Source organism: Ammospiza caudacuta, chromosome 12, assembly GCF_027887145.1.
Source record: "Ammospiza caudacuta isolate bAmmCau1 chromosome 12, bAmmCau1.pri, whole genome shotgun sequence".
NCBI lineage: Eukaryota > Metazoa > Chordata > Aves > Passeriformes > Passerellidae > Ammospiza > Ammospiza caudacuta.
In genome coordinates, this window is record NC_080604.1 from 14,022,312 (window position 1) to 14,044,755 (window position 22,444).

The 22,444-nt window shown below is 36.2% G+C and overlaps 1 protein-coding gene across 1 annotated transcript in view; it reads right to left on the bottom strand.

Annotated features, from left to right (window-relative positions):
- CFAP20DC (CFAP20 domain containing) overlaps positions 1-22,444 on the bottom strand; it is a 64,717-nt gene that overhangs the window by 16,934 nt on the left and 25,339 nt on the right. Inside the window, exons 9-15 of the mRNA XM_058813087.1 lie at positions 22,050-22,186; positions 20,720-20,894; positions 20,046-20,192; positions 14,560-14,891; positions 12,430-12,843; positions 7,298-7,504; positions 1,091-1,152 (exon numbers count right to left, since the gene is read on the bottom strand). Of these exons, the coding sequence (XP_058669070.1) occupies positions 1,091-1,152; positions 7,298-7,504; positions 12,430-12,843; positions 14,560-14,891; positions 20,046-20,192; positions 20,720-20,894; positions 22,050-22,186 (1,474 nt within the window). The remainder of the gene's footprint in view (positions 1-1,090; positions 1,153-7,297; positions 7,505-12,429; positions 12,844-14,559; positions 14,892-20,045; positions 20,193-20,719; positions 20,895-22,049; positions 22,187-22,444) is intronic.

Consider the following 22,444-nt stretch of genomic DNA (forward strand, 5'->3'; position numbering starts at 1 on the left):
CTGTGTCTTGCAATAAATGATGCAACAGGGTGAACTTGCACAGAAAGTTTCAGATGGTTTACTTCATAAAATCTAATCAGAAGATCTTGAATCCATAAAAATATGGATAGCAAGTGAGACAAGTGGCTGAAAACATCTGTGTGAGGAGAAACACATTATCCTGCACAACTGACTGCCAGTGAGCTCTCAGAAAACATTTCAGACTGTTGGTAAAATATAAAGAAGTTGTAACTGAAATGTCCTCTCCTCCTATCCCTGTCCCCCAACACACACATACATCATCCAGTTAAAACTTGGACAAGCAAAATCCACATTAATGACACCAAGTGAAAGTGAAATAGGACTGCTTTTAAAAATTAGTACACCTCTTGTTCAGGCAGTTAAAAAATTGACAAAGTGATGTTCGAGTTTCACAGGTACAAAGCAGGTCCTGAAACTGGACAATTAATCTTGATTGTCTCAACAGTCTCAATGTGATTAATTTTCCTTAGCCACCTTCTCCCCTTGTCATCTCACCTTACAATGAATTCACAGGGATTTTGATCCCGATTCCAAACAAAATGGATCAAGCTAAAAATCTGCCACACAAAATATGCTATAGACAGGATCCCTTTGCTCTCTCCCAAAATGTTGTTACCCCCTCTCCTAACTGGGCTATCTTTTGAAAAAAATCCTTTCTTAATAAGTAGCATTAAAATCTTTTGGAACCAATTGATTCCCTGACACCTACAGCCACATACAGAATTCTGGCTCTAAGCCTTCAAAGCAGAGAGGGAGAAAGAAATAGATGAGAGTGTATGGATGTGAGATGAGGATGATTTGCTGAATCACACATCAAAGCAGATGCAGGAGCAAGGCCTGTGTCAGATACTTTAAATACACAGTGGTACATCCAAAACATGCAGAATTCAGTTCTGTGTTCCCAGACAGCTCAGACATACTGTAGACAATGACTAAAACGAGCAATAAAGCCCTCTGAGAGGAGGTTGCAATTGAAAAGAGATTGAAGATTAAATCAAAGAGTGTCACATTTAATATTCAGAACACTCTAACTGAATCCTTACTGCCTGGGCTATAAATGGAATCTTACCGTGGGCTGGAATGGGAAAGTGGGCTCATTTCTTTCTGATAGTGATGCTGCTGACTGACAGGCTGTGGAAAACAAAAAGAATGGATTGTTTAGAAGTATGTCAGAGATCTGGTACGAGCATATACATTTGCAGCTTCTGATATTAGAATTTTTACAGTCTCTTTTCTTATCTGTGAAATTAAAAATGGATATTCTGGTCATAACTGTATATAAGTACAACTTTGAAGATGATTTTTGTCTTGGTGGAAATACATATGAATTAAAGAGGTGATCACACAGTTATTTCTCTGCTGCCTGTGAGAGTGTTGGGATAGCCAGGAGACTTCAGAGATGGAGGGTGGTAAAGTCTGGTATGACAGAAGAGTCTGGATGGAACACGTGTACAAAGCATGAGGAAGAAAATCTTGTTAGGATCTGTGCAGAATGAACCACTTTTAAGGGTAGAAAACACCAAGGGAGAGAGGTAAGAGGGCTGGCAGACCAGGTCATAAGCAGTAACAGTGATTTTAGCAGCTCCAAATGAAGATTAGTGAAGCACATATGATTCTCCATGGCACTGCAGCTTTGAAGCCTGAATTAAACTGTTAATGAATAGCTAACAGTGGACTGTATGAATATTCATACAAGACATGATCATTTCCCAGTCAAATCTTACTTGCCCATTGTAAGTACATGCTCCAAAAGTTTCAAACTACATTTGGTTTGTGGCATTAAACAGAGTTATTGGCAAGAAAAATCAATATTCATAAACTGATGTAAAAATTCAAGAATTCTAAAATCCACCAATACATTTTCTCCCAGAATATGTGTGGTTTACCAGAAGAGACTCTCCCTGCCATTATCACACACATCAAAAGCAGTTCTAAACAAATCATTGAAGGAAATGCAAAAAAAGTGAAAATGTAAGCATACATTTACAATACTTGCTCAATTTAGTACATTAAATGCTACAATTAAAAAAAAGTGTTATTAAATTATTTTTTAAAACAAAAATTAGTATAAAACTGAGTATGTCCTACTGGTTTCAGAAAATGGAAAGGGAAAGGCATTTTGTAAAATATATGTTCAGGGTGAATGACATCCTAATTACTACCAAATATGACTCACTGCCTGGTGTTGGATAGTGCAATTCCCAGATGATAGCTAGTGGAAGATGAAGACAAGACAGAGAGTGAATTAGTGAGTCTATGAACCAGAATATCTGTCTAAATAATTTTTAGTCTCATTTCATAGTAAAGAATGCTCTTCCTCAGTTCTGCAATTTGACTTGACGTGAACAGATCCCTCCAGGGGTTGTCAAACTGAGCTCACAGTTGGCATAATTCTGGGTTTGAATAACACTCCTCTTGTCTGTCAGCTTCACTTCTGCCAGACCATTTCTGTGTTAAGTGGCTTTCTTTTCTGAAAACTCACAAAGAAGGCCAAAAGACCTTCCACAAATTAGGTATGAACCTGGAAGTGCTATTTCAAATATTTTTTCAGATCAAGACTTATGTGACTGAATTTATATTTAGGAAGTTGCTTGTGGAACAAGTAATCTTTCTTCTCTGCGAGTACTCCTAACTTGAAAGACAGGTTTTAGTGGTGGGCATAATCTGGATTCTGCTAATGCAACATTATATCACTATTATATCACTACAAGCTTCCAGGATATATCAGTGAGCAATTAGGAGAAGCATCTTTCTCCTTTGAATTTCTAATGAGAAACAGGGACCATATGTAGTAAGATATCTTGAATTCTCCTATAGATCTTTCTACAAAATGTTTGGATTGTGTCTTAATTGGTGTCTGAAGTGTGGAAACAACAATCCAAGAAGCTGAATGGGCCAATTCTCTGAAAAAGCAAGAAAGTCTTGCAAGATCTATAGAATAAAGCAAGGCATTTAAACAGAAATGTTTTCTAAGCTTTGCAAATTTTCTTGGATAATTTATATATGTGTGAATATAAACTTCACATGACATTCTGCAATATACAGAACTGTGTCTTTCATAGTGTTGCAAATCAAGCATGGATTTTTGTAGGCCTTAAGATTTAAGAAAACATTCAGGTAAGACATGGTCAAATAAAATATTTAAAAATATTTAGTTCTACAAACACATATTTTTGAATTGAAACTGTGCCCCACACACATTTTAGAAGGGTTTACAATTCTCCTTCAAAGTAAACCCATTTTAAAGCAGAAGTTTTTCATATTTATAACTGAGGCTATACTAGCTAATGTATAATATTCAAAGTGATTTTATTCCTTTTTGGCTGTCATAGTTTACAGCAGCAGCTAAACCACTTACATTTCAACATTTTCTCCTGACAGCATATATTCAGTTCTTGGTAGACTATCATAGAATATAAATCCACAATTTCAGTATATCTGTTTTGTAGTTGTTAAGGACATCTGTTCTAACTGCAGCTCAATAATATGATTGATCTCTGTGTCTTTACATTGACAAGGGTTTCTCAGATTCATTAAAATCAGTAACAAGACACTTTTCAATGACTCTGGAAATCAGGCTAAAAATGGTTAAGTGATGAAAAAAATTAAACTCACTTAGAATGGGCTTTATTACTTTGATACATAAATTCACTATCTAACATGATTATACCCTGCCCTGCCTTGCAAAACATCAAAGGTATTTCAAAATTAAAGATACACAAAAAGCTGCCTTCTGGTGGTGCTGTTGCCATAGATTCCACCTAAAGGACACAAATGTATAAAATGAAGAAAAATTTGTAAGAAAATACTCCTTATTTATCTTTGAAAAACATAAGAGAAAGCAATTGATACTACTGATTTAAAGATTTAGAAAGATACAACCTGGAAACATGTAAGCATGAAAGTTTAATCATGACAAGAATTTCAAGCTGTACTTAATTTCTCAAATTCCAATATAAGGATTATTTCTATTTCTTTTCTGTATACTGCACTGCTAAAATCATTTACCTATGCAACTGGAAGATGGCTACAGATCTATATCTATCTATCTATCTATCTATCTATCTATCTATCTATCTATCTCAAAAGTTTTCTGCAGTTGTGTACATCTGATTTTGGAAGGATTGAGCATTTGAAAATTCTCTTAAATGATAGTGGTACTAAAGATCAGAGACATAAAACAAATCTGCTTTTATTCTACACATATATTTTTTACATAAGAAATATGTATAAGGAATAAATATATATATAAAAGAAACACTTTATAAAACTGGAACCTGAGAAAATGATGAGTTTACTGGTACTGGGGGATGAAGGGATTGAGAGCAGCTCTGTGGAGAAGGATTTGGGAGTATTGGGGGTTGAAGAGCCAGACATGACCTGTCAGACCAGAATGCCAATTGTCTCCTGGGCTGCATCCAAAGGAAGCATTGGAGCAGGTTCAGGGAGGGAGCTGTGTCCCTGTGAGACCCCACCTGGGCTCCTCAGCACAGGAAAGACTTGGACCTGCTGGAGTGAGCTCAGAGCAGGGCTGCAAAAATTACCAGAGGACTGGAAGATGTCTCCTGTGGAGAGAGGCTGAGAGAATTGGGATTTTGGCATGGAGAAGGCTCTGGGAAGGTTTTACTGCAGCCACTCAGAACCTAAAGGAGGCTTTACAAGAAAGATGGGACAGAGTTTTTAGTAGGGCCTGTTGTGGTAGGACAAAGGGCAACAGTTTTAAACTAAAAGAGTGTAGATTTAGACCAGATGCTCGGAAGAAGATTTTTACAATGAGGGTGATGAGGCATTGGAACAGATTGCTCAGGGAAGCTGTGACTGCCCATCCCTACAAATGTTGAAGGCCTGGTTGGATGGGGACCTGAGCAACTGGGTTTAGTGGAAGGTGTCCTTGCCCAGTGGTAGGAGGGATAGATTAGATGACCTTTAAAGGTCCCTTCCAAATGAAAGTATTCTATAACTCCATTATTTTAGGTCTTGCAGAAAGAGAATGCATGACTAAAGACTTTCAGCTAACCATTTGAATACTGGCACAGCACTGCTACTCCCAAGCCTTCTGAAATGTTGTAGTAATATCAAAATATACTGACATTTAACAGCAGCATACCAACAATTCCCCCAACTACTCTTTTAAAAGCTTCTGTGTTAAAAGAATGTGGGGTGATGAAATAATCATCTCCATTAACAAATCTTGTTAAAGCCTTCTTAGATACCAAAGGTCTACAAAGTGAATTATCACCCTCACATAGATGCTCTGCATTTTTCCAAATGTTGGAACAGAATTACATTGAGTAGTGTTAAACACCAAGTACACACTCAAAAATCTTCCATCATATCCATGAATAGCTGGTCCTCTGGCTGATATCTCAGCAAGGAAAATATGAAGTGCAGCAGGAGATTCTGGGGACTGACTGACACTGTACTGATCCAGTGCTGGTCCAGTGCTGCTCTCCACAAAGGCTGAGGTAAATGGGTATGGAAGACCTCAAAAGCTGAATTTCATTATTTTTGAGAGGGAATAAGTGGTTAATCTTTATCTGAGAAAGTTCAGGTTTCTTCCCTAAGTTATGCCTCCTTGGAAATGAGGTTCTTGCCATTGTATCTTGAACCCTCAATGTCCACCTTGCAAAATGCAGAGGAGAAACCTGACAAGGCTGAATGTGTAAGGCACATCAAACTCTTCAGTCAGCTGAGTGAAATGTGAAGAACTCTCTCAAAGACAAAATCTTGTTTTTTATGCTTGAATTATGTAGAGAAAGATAGCAATAAAGGGCTGTTATGAAAAACTACAACTATATTAAATTACAATTTATATTACTAACCTAATATATCTAAACGCTATTTTAAATTGAAGCTACAGAAGTTGATCAAGGCAGTAAGATCAAAGAATACTCTTTGCAATCACATTGTTCTTCACTGAATACTGCAGCAGTACATTTTATTTTAAAAGTTCATTTTGTTTTAGTCATGTAATTTGTAATAACCAAACCTGATGTGTCTAAATATTCTTATCAATTTCCTTATAATTAAACTACTAAAAAAATAATGAGACTGCTATTCTCTATATTTAATTGAGTTCCATTTGTCTGGTCTTGCAGATTTGTACCATGTTTGAGCCTATTTAACGAGCAGGGAGAAAACACATTGGAAATATTAAATTAACAAAATGCCTAATGGGGATGTATATCAAATAGTTAATACCAACTAATGTATCTCTGATGTCCAGCAAAATATTCCTCTGTAAATCAAGTTTTTATTTGTACAGTTACCCACTTATCAACACATTTCTTCTCATTTGAAACCTTCATTTAATAGGGTACTTCAAAGTTCCAGCACTGTGTTGATATTCACTGTGGAAAGTTGCTGCTCCAGGCCTCTATTTGGACTCTGTAGACCCTTGAAGGTAATTTGCACCTAACATTTTAGAGCATTTACTCTGCAATAGTGTATATTGGGGCAACACAGCTGTGTTTAGTTTCCTATCATTGGATTTGCCTCAGAGCTGTGCTATGTGCTTTACTTAAGCCACATTCATTGTTTATTATTGCCTCTACTGTAATAAAATAACAGCTATATTGCTGATACATATATGGAGTATGAGGTTATCTAGTTTCACAGCAGCTCCTGCTAGTACCTTTATATAGTTCCAGAAACGTTATTCTGTGCTTTCATACATTCAGTACTTTTTGGTGAAATGCAACAAATACTCTGCTTCTTATAGCAGCACTGTCACATAGTGCAGCTGTGTGTGATTCTGTACCACTTTGTACCAGGACAAATAATGATCCAAGGTGTAAAACACATAATGATCACATACTAAGTGCTCAGAACTACTGCAGCTTTTTGCTGCTTTCTCCTGCTTCCGTTCTTTAAACATTTAGCTTTTCAGTAATGAGACTTTATCATTGTAAGAAGCAATTATTTTCCATTACTCACACTGTAATGCAGCTGCTGACTGGTATATCTGGGTTTCATTCATTTTGGAACTATTTTTAAGTACTATATCACATACCTGCAGGTTGTCAGCCACTATTGTGATGAACTGTACAGCTTACATGATTATCCAGAATTCTAGGAAGGATATATATATATATAACAGATTTGCTCTTTTTCCATGGTGGCACTAGAGAACATGCTGAAAGTGCATGTGTCTTGGTTAAATGTTTTCCTTGATAAGTTCTAAGAGCCCTTCGTAATGATACCTTAAATTTCAACTCTACTCAAAGAAAATTTAGCATTCAAGACCCCTGAGAAAATACTGGGAGTTTAGACTTACTGGTGAGAAACCAGAGTTCCAGGTTGCTGTATCATCATCACTGCTCATACTTAGGGTGACATTGCAGCAATCGATCAGTGTGGCACCCAGCCCTTGGGAAATCCCAGCATCCCATAATTCTTCATTTTGTTGTCTCTTCGTGCTGGCCAGCATCTGTAGTTCAGATGAACTCAGTCTATTTGACTGGTACTTTTTCCTGTCATATTCCTGCGAAATAAAATGGAAAAGTCAACAATCTAGACAGGATCACCGAACAGAATAGATGAATGAAACCCAGAGAGACCTTGGAGAATGTCTCAGAGAATCCTAAAAAGCTTCAATACTGAAAGAGAAACAAAATGTTTACTAGAAAAAAATTAGTTAACAGATTTCTGTTAATCTATGAAGATCAAGCATATTTACAACAATTCCAGGAAGGAAGAACACCACAAGCACTGTAATGAACTGCAGTTTTGATCCAGAGTGTTTGGTGAAGCTGCTGTTCCACTGCAATTAAAAAAGGAAGATAAAAACAGGCCTTAAGAAGTTAAAAAATCCATCAGCTGTTAAATGCAGATCTTGAATTAAAGCCAATCCCACAGTTATCACAGTATCATCAACACCATCAATGTAACATTGAGTTGTTGGTCAAGCACAGCATAAAACGTCTCTGGAAAACCATGTCAACACTAGATTTCAAAGGTTATTCTGGCAGTTTGCTAGTGAATGAATTTTCAAGTAAACTTCAATGTCCTTTCACTTCAAATCCACTGGTGGAATTGTTAATATAACCCTAATTGTTACACCTAACTTCATCCATAGGCCAAAAGCTGCAAACACATACTGACCATTTTGCAGTTGATACTTAAGCCTTGCTCAAAACCTTAAGACAGTTTAAAGTCACCCAACCTGCTGCTGGCACTATCTTTGTTTAAAGAACATCTCCTTTAAGCAAAGCTTTCCCCCTTTTAAAGGGTCCACATAGTTTGCTCCTTCACAAAGGAACAAGTCTAATACTTGAAACATTTAATTTTGGTTCTAAATGTAAGTACAAAGCATTTCTGCTTGAAAAATGAATCCAGGCAGTGAGCAGGACTTGAATGGATCACTGGAGTATTGGCCAGTGGGATGTGAGACCCTATATAACACCATCCCAAAGAGGGACAGAGCTTTGATTCTAGAGAATGGAGCTTTAGACCAGGAATGTACCACATTCATGGCAGAAAGGAAGATCTCTCAGTCTCTTTTGCTGTGAGAAGGCACTGGGTAAATGAAGACCTCAAGAACTCACATGAGTCAGCAGTACAAGTACATGAACACTGACAACTTTTCTTGCTATGAAATGTGGAGTGTAATGTTTTAGTGTATCTTCAGGGGTATAGAAGTCACCTTACACCAGAATTCATAGTGAAATTTTACCTCCGTTGCTTTCTTCCTATGTATATAAGATACAAAGTACAAGAAGATGACAGAAGATACAAAGCGTAAGATGACAGAAGCAGTTTGCACATTTACCATTCCTTTTTTACAAAGCTAGCTAATGAGGTCCAAGCTTAATTCCTGAATATTGTGATGACTGCTACCATTTTTAATCCTAAAATAATGTGAGATGTGTTCTCCAGACCCTTTCTGAATGCCTGTTACTAGCTCAGGGACTATTAGTCATTTGTTCACCTCACCCAAAGCTCTTTGTTGTGCTTGGGGAGCCTGCTTTGCTCAAATGTATCAATATTCTACCAGACCTGCAGCTGCTGTAACTTTTATTGATCTTATTGAACAGGCTGATTTCCTGTTAATTTCCTATATTTAAACCTTCTGCAGTTATTTGATTATTATAAGAGAAGCTTGGTTTATCTTTCTTCTTTCATATAATTGGTATGCAGTCATTAAACTGACAGAATGAACTGGTGCTCTGCAGAATAAAAGCACTAACTATTGAAAGAACTTTTTACTCATTCTCTTTTTAATAAAAGCACCAAAAATTGCCCTGACTTGCTTGTCTTTTCCTTTACATCTATAAAGAAAGATGCATACATTTGTGGAATTATTACAGCGTCATTCTAAACATCTGCTGTTCCCCTCCCCAGCTTATTTCAAATTGTCATTCTGTTTTCTTTTCCTCTAATGGTCTCACTCTGAAAATATCACACTCAGGAAGGAAAAGAGATGCTATGACCATTTTCTGTGTTAAACATCCCCTAAAATAAACTAATGAAGGAGAAATAGTTTGGAATATTTGTTCTTCAGGTTTAGATGACTGCTACCAAAAAGCCTCTTTGAAAATTTTATAATATCTTTGTTGGTTTTCAAAAAGAGAATTTGAAAACTGAATTTGAAATTAAGTTAGCTTTGTAATTTAGGAGAATATTTTGATGTAAGAAGTAATTTTGCAATACTCCTAAATTTGTCTAAAATTAATATTTCATTTAGTAATTAAAAGCTTATCTTGTCTATTTGAATATCCTTCCCTTACAATAAAATATTTTTATTAAGCACTTAAAACTTTTGCTAGATTGCTGAAACCTGTTGTTTAAAGGATTTTTTTCATATATAATGACATTTGCATTCTTCTAGGTTCAAATGATTTATTCAGAATTGTTTGAATGTAGTTGTACGTGTGGAAAACTTTAATTACCAGCTATCTACATGCTTGCAATATTTCCCAGAGGGCTATACTTCTTTCTTAATTAAAAATATTTGAACTTAATAATAGAGAATTCTATTAAAACATGAATAAAACATTGCAAGAAACCAGGTCCTTAAAGCATATTAAGCAGCAGGCAAATCAATTGCAGAAGACTTGGTTAAGCACTTTTTTCCCTTTACTGGTCCCTTGTATGAGCACACAAAGAAATGTCAAAGAACTCCAAGGAAGGGCTTCCCTAAAATTTTAAGACCTGATCAAGTGTAAGACCTAGATCTGCCAGATACTTTAATCTCATGTTTTGTAGCAATAAAACAAAATCTGTAGCTAATGAGTTTCTATACATTAATAATAGAATTTGTTCTTGAAAAAAAATACAAGGAACAAATCACATGTGCAATGCATTTACAGCTACAACTGCAGTATGGTAATAATCTTATTGTTTAAATTAGTAATCAACTACTGCAATCCACCCAGAGAGGCTACATTTAGCTGTGTTCTACAGGACAAAGTTGATGACTGCATTAAACACAGATAATATCTTTAAGGAAAGTAATACATGTGTAATTTCATTTATTATGGACAAATAGGTTACAGTTATGATAAGTAATAAACATAATTGAACTGCAATTGGAACAATTTTCTAAAACTTGAAAGTATCAGGAAACAAGGAATACATTTAATTGCAAAGATATAAGTAGCTAGTGGAAAAAAGAAGGATTAAATTTCTATAAACTACAATAGGAGGGTAAAGGAATGAAAAATACAAACAAATTTTATCATACACATGCACTGCATATTACCATCTCTAAGAAAAAGAGAATCAGATTATTGGTATCAACTGGGCTTTTCCCATCACTGAAAATTACAGAAACATTATCTTCTTTCCAAATAGAAATGAACCCATGCATTGCTTTCTTCCACATTTTCCACATCACTAGTGGCAATTCTAATGTCTTTTCCAGATCATAAATACATAGAACATATGCTGCTATTAAAAGGATTTTCTTTGCTTTTTAATTTTTTTTGCTTTTCATAGTCTTTTAAATCACCAGCCACCGATACTTCTCATGATAATAAAGTCTCAGCACTGCTTCTGATTTTCGCTTGCACTGCTGTGTTTCATTCCCCTTGCTTCCCCCTAATCTCCTTCCTTCCCAAAGGAAACCAGTCTCCACAACCTTCATGGAAAAGGATGGTCTGTTTTTGTCAGGAAAAGTGCAGGGCCTTCACCAGTCCAACAAACTACTTGCAGGATGCAGGAAGAGATTTCCAGAATCCCCAGTCTGAAAGACCTCACAGCACTGATACCTAAACCCTGCACCAACACTAAAAGAGACTCATTGCACAAAAATGAATCTGTGCCAGGGCAGGACGAGCATTTCCCCATCAAGGACACACAGAAAAGCTGAGAGCCCCTGCAAAAGAGAGGAGTCTATTGTTTTGGTCCCCAGAAGTGTGCAATACCTGGGAACCAATGATATGATAAGAAATTCAAGATATATCCAAGATATTAGAAAACAAACCCCATGCTTACAATAATGATCATGAGTTCAATTCAACATCCCTGGGCAAAATTATCCAAAAAAATTCACAAAACAGCAATCCTGGGACTAAGTACCATAGAACTCCCTGACCTGTAAAAGAGACACCTGCAAGAGAATCTGATACACAGTCATGAGTCAGGAAGTGGCAGAGGAAAGAATATTAGGTAAAAAAAAATCATTGCTTTTTTATAGCAAAGAGAAGAATAAGAAAGCACTAGGAATGAGACAATGCATTAAAAAAGTGAAGATCCATATGTTTTTTTTCCTCACAAATAGCAGTTAAATTTTGAAATTCACTGTCACAAGGCAAAGGCCATATAGATGCAAAAAGCAAACACACAAATGTCTGTGAAAAAACCTCCACCACCAGTTATTCACCACCTGTCCTGAAGAAATGGCAAAGCTAAGGAAGGAAGCCTGGAAGGAAGCCTGCAGGGCCCTGCTGCTGAGGTACCCTGAGTGCTTTCCCTGTCCTTGCCCTGTTATTCTCCCAGCCATCCAGGGCTGACTGCTGGACAGAAGCTGCCTGGCTGCTGGCTCTCAGGCACATAATTCATCATTGCTCAGGGCTGACACAGAGAGACCATGAAGTACCCAAATTAACACTCCTGCTGTGGTCATTCGTTAACACAGCAATTTAAAATCTGCCAATTTTCCTCTGTAACCTTTCAGCCCCAAACTATTTTCTAACTAATTTATTTCCAAAATGTGAGTTGCTCAGTGACACATCTTTTTATCTACAAACCTTTGTGATTTCTGTTCTATTTGGAGTATGATTTTGTGTTCCACAGACCCCTACAAAATCAACTTTCAACAGACTGAGCACAGTAAATGCAGTTATGATGAAGCCAGAATATACCAGAATGAAAAATGTACTATTAATCACTTCATGCAAATGGGTATATCTAATATAGCTTCTCTACACAATCTAGTAATTCAATTTCAAAGTAAAAATCACTTACAAAAGTCTGTGCTGTCAGACATGAATTTCCGTTTGAAACTTTCTTGAGAGATGTTTTACTGACAGATCTTTCGAATTGATCTGAAACTCCTTCATATCTTTCAGTTTCTTCAGATACATTTCTAATTACTCTAAAGGATTTGGATTTACTTTGAATTGGAGAAAGAGAAAGGATAGGCTTTAAACTTCTTTGAAAGCTAATAGATTCTGTTTTTGTCATGGTGGAACTCTGTGGTTTTGATAAGACGGCCTCTTCGAAGTTATATTTGCTGTGTTCCTTATTCTTCCAGTATTCATTTCCCTGTGACATCTTATTTAATGGGATCTCTTTAAAAACTGCTGAATCAGGTGTTCCTTGTCTGCTCTGGCTGTTCTCAATGTTCTCAGCACTCTGGATGAGTTCACTGTTGTCATCCTAAATTTAGGAAACAAAGCAAGAGTGGTTGGTTTGCTCTCATCATTACACAGTTCAGTTTTACATAACCTTAACACTTCAAAATCTCTCTTTAATCTCTGCCTCCTGTTTCTAAATTTACAAGGATTCTGAAAAACAGCTGCTTCTCCTGGTAAATACACTGACTATACCATAAACATCTTCTTACATCTGAAGCTGATTACACTTTTAAAAATGTCAGGTCAGATTTTGAATGCTGGTAACATCCAAGACCTGTGTCTCACCTGACATTCATAATTTCAACAGAATTTATTACAGCTGTAAACCAAAACTAAGCAATGTGTCCATGATGGTGTCTTTCCATTGAATTATTAATATTTCATATTTTCACACTGCATCTTCAACTTAAATGTAGAAGCAGTAACTCCTGCTGAGATCACTTTGCTCTGCTCTGGTAATCATATTGTACTGGATATCATATTCATTACCATTTCAATACAATTTAGGAATTTTAGAGGTTAGTTTATTAATCTTATATCCACGCTTCTAACAAAGTCCCTGCAAAATATCCCATGAATGAAGTGTATGATGTTCACTCATACCCCATCTCAACAGCAATCAGCAGGACTGAACAGAGAAATAATGCAGGAGTGCATCTAGTGTCAGCCTCAGTGTTCTTATTCCCAAGAAGGAAAGAATGAGAGCAGCCTCATCCTCATCTCATGATCTGCCATATGTTCCCACAGAGGATGTCAGGCAGTATCACCTGCAGTGCCTCTCACAGCTGAGGTGCAATCCTGCTGCACAGGAAAGTGATCCAAGATTGTTACTGACTTCAGTGAGTCCAGGATTACACAGCATGAAATGTATGTTCGAGAAGATAATCCCTCAGTTTTATTAATGGTACACATTTTGGAAATTTATAGTTTGATTCCCTCAGTTATTTTGTAAAACAGTTAAATTCAGAGCATCTTGCTATTGTGCAACTCGGTTACATTTTATTTCTCTGCTGTGAGCTGCAGATTCAAATGCTAAGAAACAGATTTTATAGTTAGAAGTGAAACATACTAGAATGTTCATAAAAGGAGAAACTTTAGCAGTCACTGTAATGACATAATGAAATTATTGCATACATTGACAATTCAGCAAATTTATTCATAGTATCAAATTATACTAGATAGGTATACTAAAAGATTGTTTTCTTTCATTAATTTCATTGCTGGAAGATTTCCACATTGCAAGGGAATTAAAGTTGGTGATGCTCAGACAGAATATGCAGCAGAAGTACCAATAATCAAGTGACATTCAAAAGCTGGAATTTTGTAATTCCATTTCAACAATGTCAATAAGCAAAACCAGTCTCCATTTGCAGTTTTAAAAAACGCAATGAAGTGTTATTTACTCAAGTCTTGAACAACCAGAAAGGACTTGGATCTCACTCAAATGATGCAAGTATTTGTTGTTGTTGTTGTTGTTGTTGTAATAATGCACAGTTCTGGCATCTCTCTGTTAGCATAGGGGCTGACAGAGTTAGGTTTCTTTTGTCAACTTGTTACACAGGGTACACCGGCACCGACTCCTGGTTAGACACAGCAACCTGACAGAGACAAATCTACCCATTGGTGTATGGGGAAAAGATGATTTATCCTCTCTGTCTGCCTTGAAAGCAGACTCTCATTCTAGGAGTTTGAGGATGAGGAGTGCTTTATCAAGAGTCACATGCACAAAGTGGCCTACCTCCTCACTGCTGTCAGCTCCTTCAAAGCTATCTTCAGTTTTGGTTTGCTCCTGTTCTCCGTTACTGTCGGGCTCCAACTCCAGTGGGGAAATGGAACTTTCTGGGGATATGTTGGGAGATGTTCCATAAGGAGCTGATCGAGGTTTGGATGAAAATGTGAAAACCTCTTTCTTACTCCTTTGGTGATCAGCTGTTTCCCTGTTGGGAGGCTCAACAGAGGCATTCTGGGCTGAGGGTAAATCACAGCAGGCTGAACTTGCAGTAGCTTCAAAGTGCTCCTTGCTATCCAACTGAATGCTCTCAGTGAACCTCTCTGGAAACACCCATGTATCTGAAACACACAATTTCAATGCCAAAATATGTGAATTGTCAGCTACTCTGATCATTCTCATTTTCTCATAAAGTTGAACAGCAAACTAAGTTTTTCTAATACAGAAATATTTTGCCTATTAAAGAAGAACAAGAGTGATGAGGGTGCAATGAAAAAGATCAGGTTGCTTTCAAAGTGCAAAGCTAATAAAATTTCTAAACAGAGCTCAAAAAGTACACAGGCTTTGGTACAGGATGTGCAAACCTGAAACTGTTTAGCCATCAAGATCTGAAACCCATAACTGAATTTTATTCTAGGAGAACATGATTTTATTTAATATGGCCATTGATATTTTTCTAAAGGCATTTTTTGTATCTGACATTTAAAAAATAACAACACATTGGTGGAAAGTTCATAATATTACAATCTGCTCCTTCTTTACTGCTGAAATTCCACACTTTTACATTCAGAACTTATGGTTTAAATCTCAATTTCAAACTACTGTTCTGATAAAAAAGTGTGACGTGAAAAATGTATAAAGATATCTGTTTCACCAGGTTTCCCTGAATACAGCCACAACTAATCTAACAATTTTAAAACAAACAATAAACTACAGAAATGGATTTAAAGATTGAGTGCACCAGATACACATGAAAAGACCATTTTTATGTTCTTATTGTTAACTTATATTTTACTGTTTGGAATGATGGTATAGAAAAAAATGTCAATTTGATTGATTACAACCAATCTCAAATAGCATCTTAGAAAAGGAGAATTGCTCAAGTATGCAATACTCCCTTATCTTCATTAAAGGTAGTGTGGTGTGGATTATTCACTAGATATTGAAACTTTCCAGCTCCATAAAACAAAGTTACCATCAACCATATTAAAAAAAACTCAATGAAAAAATACTAAAAATGTAATAATAAAGCAGCATTGCAATAATAAAATGCTTGCCACCACAGAAGACAGTAAGTTTAGAAGGGTATTTTGTGCTTTACTGTAATATTTTACTTTTAGTTTTGTTAGAATTACCACTTCAGGCACATTCAGCAGCTGGGGAGGAGTGAGAGGGTGGGAGGAAGTCTGAATCACCATAAATGAAGGTAAAAGAAAGAAGACTGAGATGCCAGGAGAAACAGCTGTCTTCTTACTGGGTTGCTGTGATTTTTACTGAAGACAGACAGTAAAGCTACCAAACTCCAGTTAATATCCAGGAACCAGTGGAAGGTTGGGACTTGATGTATCTTATATGACCATGGCTTGCACCTTCTTGTTCCAGAAAATACCATTTTTCAATCTCCTCATGAAGATCATCTTTAGTCAGAACTCCCAAGGTTTTTCAAGTAAACTCTTATTCTATTAGAAAATCATTCTGGTTTAAAACAGTGCAGAATGTTCTGCTTTTAATTATTATAAGCCTTGAAAGCTGAACATGCAAGTGATTCCATTTATTTTACAAATATTTTGGATTAGTTTTTCAAAGAGCATCAAGAAATGAGTGAGACTACTCAAAACTTCTGGGAAACACCCTTCAATGAGTAAACCGAATGATTTTTAGTTCCGTATCTATAACTACAGCTTTTTCAAAGGAGGGTGTTGGAGCAGAATTCTCCAGTCTACTATCATTCAAGATTGTGTCACATCCCTCTGATAAAGCATTTTTATAGGCAATTGGAATTACATGTGAAGGGTGGTACACAAATAAAACAACTGAAATCATAAGAATGAACATTTCACAATTTTATGCTTTCGGTATACTTTATATCTATATAAGCTACCTTTATTAAGCTACCATTTCCCCTATAAAAATGAAATGAGAAGAGGGATATTTTCATGAGTTTTTCAAGTGAGGCTGAACACAGTCTTTGGATGTTCAAGGACAAAGACTCAGGAACTGTTTTTTCCCCAACTGATTTTGTGACCTAACATGACTGAAAAACTCTGTCACACTAAATCAGTATTTTCAATTATTCAATTATTTATTCTGTAGGAATCTGGCCCATCAAGACCGAGATTGTTTTAAAAGTTTTAGGACCTGGAGAGATGCCTTGTTCACAGCTTCAGAAATTGCTATACAGAAATGACATAAAAATATTATTTATCCCCAAACTTCAACTAGACAACTTTTCAGGATGTGAAGAATCTTTTTCCCAGCTATTTTGGTTGCTAAGTCTAAAATGATGTTTACCCTTTTTCCTAAGGCAAAAATATTAAAATTTTTACTTGCTGCATTTATCAAAACAAACAAACAAACAAAAAAAAATCTTCAAAAGTTACCTAGCTAAGAAACTTTTTATATTTTTTCTTATCTCAGCACTTTGCAGTCTTCTTTCCTGTCTGGCACCAACCCTTCCAGCTTAATTTAGACACATTTTATTAGGTTTCCCTGTCGGTGCTGAGACTAACATCAAAATACATAACATAAACTCCTTCAGTATTCAGAAGGTCTTTTCCCCATGATAAAATTAGATTTGACATGTCTCATGCTGCCTTTGTGGTTTACAAATATGCACTAATAGCTCAGACCACTGTGAAGAGCCCTCTGGGGTATGGTTATACACTTAGTGTACAGCCCACTCCAGGAGGATTCACTAATTCTTATGCACATACAACTGGGAAAGCATAGAGAGGAGTAGCTTAATATTTTTGTCTACTGACTTAGCAACAACCCATTTCCCCCAATCTCACCTGTTCTGTTCTGATTCTAGAATAACTTCCAATGCATTTGTTGCTGTTCAATTTATAGAAGGCATTACAGAAAAAATAGCGTAATGAATTCTGAATGAAACAATGTGATTAGTCACTTGCTTTTTAAGATTTTAAGTCAGTTTTGAATGAAGTATCAAAACATGGAAAAGAAATCCTAGAGCAACAGTTTTTATCAAGTGTTTAGAGAACATGAGGCAATTAGAGACTTAAACTCCTGACTACTAATCCTCGCTCTGCCTCAGGCATCCAAAAATTTCTTACACTTTAGTCACCATTATAATGTCTTGCCCAGAGCAAAAGGAATTCAGAAATATAAAGAACTGCTTTAAAATTATTACTATCTATATAATATCAAACTGAATATTCTGCTTTTTTAGTCTAAGCCACCCTGTAAAGAACTACATTCATTTCTAGAGTTGAAGAAATATCCTTGAGTTAGGAATAAGTCAAACCCAAACATTCATTCATGCAGCACAGTAATTATTCTTAATGAAATATCTAGAGGGCAGGCAAAAAAGTCCGTATGATTTGAAGATGACATTTTATGCTGCTTACAGAATTCAGGAACTTCTGTAACCTGCAGTCAGTGTAGCAGTCTTTCAATAGTCCACAAGTGAAAGATACCAGGAGTTTTGGACTAAACAAAATTCCATTATCTCTCCAACAAAAACTATACTAGAATTTCTTTTTAACTCATAATTTCCATGTCAATTGTAATGAATAATTTGGAGCACATGCTGAGTAAAATATGCAAACTACTACGTAATCACAACATTGCAGCAAACAACATAAATGCAAGAATGAGCACCTTAACATCTAATTAGCTCTTCTACACACTCAGACTTATGCTAAAGCTCCTAATCACAGCCTAACATTATAATGAAGGCTTCAGCATTGAGTAAATAAGATTGGCATAAACAGTGTTTATTCATTTTATCTCTTCTCTCAGGTCAAGTTTATCCCACTTTGGAAGATGTCCAGAACAAAGCCTAGAAGGGGACTTTGCTGATGAAGAAGTTCCTTATAGGAAGTTCTTCAGAAAAAATAAATCCAGTACTAATTGATAAAGAAATCATTAAGTCATCTATGTAAAATGAGATAACTTCATATACTTTAAAAGACAGAAATCTGCAGACTGAGAGTGACAACAGTGACAAGTAATGAAAATACAGGGAAAAAATTTGTAGAACTGTAACTTACCAACACACATAATGCATTTATCTATCTGTACACACAACTAAGATTATAAAGAAACAGTTTTCATTCTTTGACATTCAAACAGCAAAAGAACAGACTTTACACACATCTTTCTTCCTCAGTTCTCTGCCTCTGAATTTATGAGAGGACATTCAGACAGGCCAGCCTACTGCCCTAAAGTTGTCTTTTAATATTATCTATATTTTCATTAAATAACAAGTGTTGATTAATTTTTTTTTAAATTCTGTCACTAGATAGAGGTTTTGGTGTTCTAGATGAAAACAAAGTAAAGATAGTGATTCCTGCCCCAGATTTCTCAAAATTCACATAAATAGGAAGGAATGAAAAAATTCTCCAGAAGACTTTTCTGTTTGCCTGAATATCTTGGATCTCTTTCAGTCAAATTATGGAACCCATAATAGCAATTATGAATTACTGAAACTGCCAGAGTATATAATAATTTCTAAATATCTCCAAAGAATAAACACAAAGGAAATCACTCACAATATGAAGGAAAATCTCATTGGTCAATTTTGAGCACATTTGAATTGTCCAAACACTTTTCAAATTGGTGACTATGCCTTCTAATAAAAAGTAATACTACTTTTTATAGAGACAAGGGATACTTTTGCCCCAAGAATGCAATTCCCAGACTCATGCAAAGGAAGTAGACAGACAATGTATGACAAAAAAAATCCACATTTTTTGGCAGAGAGGGAAAAAACTCAGAGAAAGGGAAAAAACTCAAAATGTAAGCTGAGGTGTCTTTCTGTGAATAACAAGAAATGAATCACCATTGAACTCTATAAACAAATCCACTCTTCCCTCCTCCTTTCTCCCCTCCCCTCATGATATTACATAGGTACTGTAGTTAATATTCTAAACTCTTATCTAGGACAAGTAAAATTTCTTGTACATTTCATATTTGGAATCTTCAGTGATTTCTTGTACATTTCATATTTGGAATCTTCAGTGTTAAATTTATTAGGGATTTAAAGAATAAATTATTTTTAGTTCTTTTCCTTTAATCATGAGAGCATGGAATTTTTCTTTTGATATTTATTCAGTGCTCTGGTACTCTGCTTAATCCTGCAAATCTTTATCAATGCTCTAAAGCAATTCTGTTGCAGGGTCCTTGATTTCCATAATCCCCCACAACAGATGTTTATTTTTTATATGAACTGCTTTTGGGTCCTTTGAAATTTACAATATTCCTTCAGACCACATAGAACTGAAATGTAAAATAACATAAAATGAGTACCATACCATTGGTTATCTCCCATGTGGCTTTGGCTGCATTTTTTGGAGATAATCTTATATGACTGTCCTTGTCTGGTGATGGTACTTGTGGAGACATGAGCTGAAAATCTGCTTCTCCACTTACAGGTGTTGTCAGAGTCTGAATTTCAGGGTCTGAAATGCAATGCAGAAATGAAATGCCTGTGAAGACTCATATTGTGTGCATATGGGGCATTGTACTGGGATGCAAACATCTAAACAGCATGGGAATCTTGCAGGGCAGCAGGAACAGGGCAGCCACAAGGAAGGAAAAATTTAACACAAGGTATGGAAGAAGGGCAAACCATAGTAATTATAAAAACCAGGCTTGCAAAACTCTGCAAAACAATCAAGAACCACGGCAGCAGCTCAGTTATTTTCACAGCATGAGGAAAGAGGAGCGTGTGTATAAATTGTGGGTACTGCCAGCAGGTGATGATCCCTGGCTCAATCACTCCCAATACAATTAGCTGCAGAGAGAATGAGCATTTATTCACCCTCATACAGGAGAATAAATAATGATTTAATGAATATGTCTTCAGTAATTAATTAAGTAGATAAAGGATTAGAAAAACAAAGAATTAAGTCCTAATTCAAAGGCACAATTATGCAAAAATTTGGCAGTTTGAAAAGCCTACATATTCTTTGCTTTATGCTCTTACCATTTTGATATTCATTTGCAGGTGTTTGGAGAGTACCTCTTTTGCCTCCTTGATCTAAAGTATCATTGCATGGCCACAGTGGTGACTCCAACCTCTCATTTTCTGGTATGGTTTCAGTTGGTGTTCCTGAATTTTGAAGTTGGCACGATGTTTTGCTACCCAAGGTCTTTGTTACCTTGAAAGACATTATTTCTTGATGAAAGACAAAAATATAACAGCTTTCAAAATACTCAAAGGTAAAACACAGATTATGGATTACACTTTTTTTCCAAATATATATTTCCAAATCTTTTTTAAACAGTATCTTTTCACAAAATCTCATGGTAGGCTCTATTCAGTGTGGTATCTTCAATCTTTACAGTCAAGTATCAAGCAGAGATTTTTTTTTTCCACTGAGTGAATGGAACAATGCAAAGAAAAGGGAAAAAATTAGAATTCACTATCAGAATAAAAAGACTAAAACTTATAGTTATTCTAGACCTCAGGAGTATTTTCTTCTTTGAAGAAAGAAATATCATTTTACAACCTGACTTTCAAGTGACTTCCTACACAAGAGTTGGCTGGATCCCTTATTCTCGGTGTTAAACTGAAAACTGTAGTCCTGATCAGATTCCAAAAACCTGCATATTTGTTGCTGGCAGCCTGGAATCAGGTGTTTCCCCTGGCATTGTAATTGACAGCATCACAGGAGCTACTGTAAGGCTGGCTATCAGAGAATCCTGAAATATAATTTCTTCTCTGCATTATGGCTCTCATTGTAAGGAAAAATATTTACACACACACAGAGAGAGAGAGAGAGAGAGAGAGAGAGAGAGAGAGAGAGAGAGAAATTTTAGTAGTCTAGGAAAAAAATTCAGAAAAGAATGGTAAGACCAATTTCTGCAGAGAGAGGCATCTTTATGTCTGATGCTGAATCAGCCTGTTTCATTTAAGTTTTGAAATTCTCCACTCTCCTGTGGCTCAGTTGCAGTACTGAATCGCTTTGTTGTATTTAGTCAGGGTCTCCCTGCAATTAGAGCCTGCTGTCCTTGGCCTTTCAGGCACTTCTTAGAAGAGGTCTGGCATCTCTACAGCCCCACATTCACTGAAAACAGCAACCAGATTTCCCCTTGGCCTCCTCTCCTGTGGGCTCATAAACCCATGCCCTGTGCTGGAGCCACCCGTGCATTTCCCTCGCCCTCCTCTGGATGTTGCAGGATCTCTGGCACTGAGACCTATCCCAGTTCTCTGGAGGCAGCCTCTGGAATAAACCTTTAGTTTAACTCCTCTGCTTATCAATATCTTCCTTTGCAAAAGGGCCATGGTGTTGTTGGAATTTAGCCCTTCTTACCTTTCCAGGTACCTTTGCATTGGTTCTTTTGTTTGAAGATGGAGGTGGCCCAAGGATCTTTGACCCAAATGCAATATGTGATACATCCTGAGTTTTACCATTGCATGTGTTGCCTTGGCCTCTATTAGCCAGAATGCCTAAGTTAAGAAAATTAAGAGTTAAAAAAAATTACAGTACTTACAAACAATAAAAAGTAGCTTTTTTAAAAGAATCAACTAAAAGAAAAAAATTATGAATACTAAACATATTTAAGAGTTATGAGCCTTTAAAGTGCACTCCCTAGAAATATAGGAATAGCAAATGCCCATTGTATAAAAGTGTGTCAACATATCAGCAAGAAACTTTTGGTCTATTATAGAGACATAATTCTAATCTTCTTGCTTTAAAGATTTATT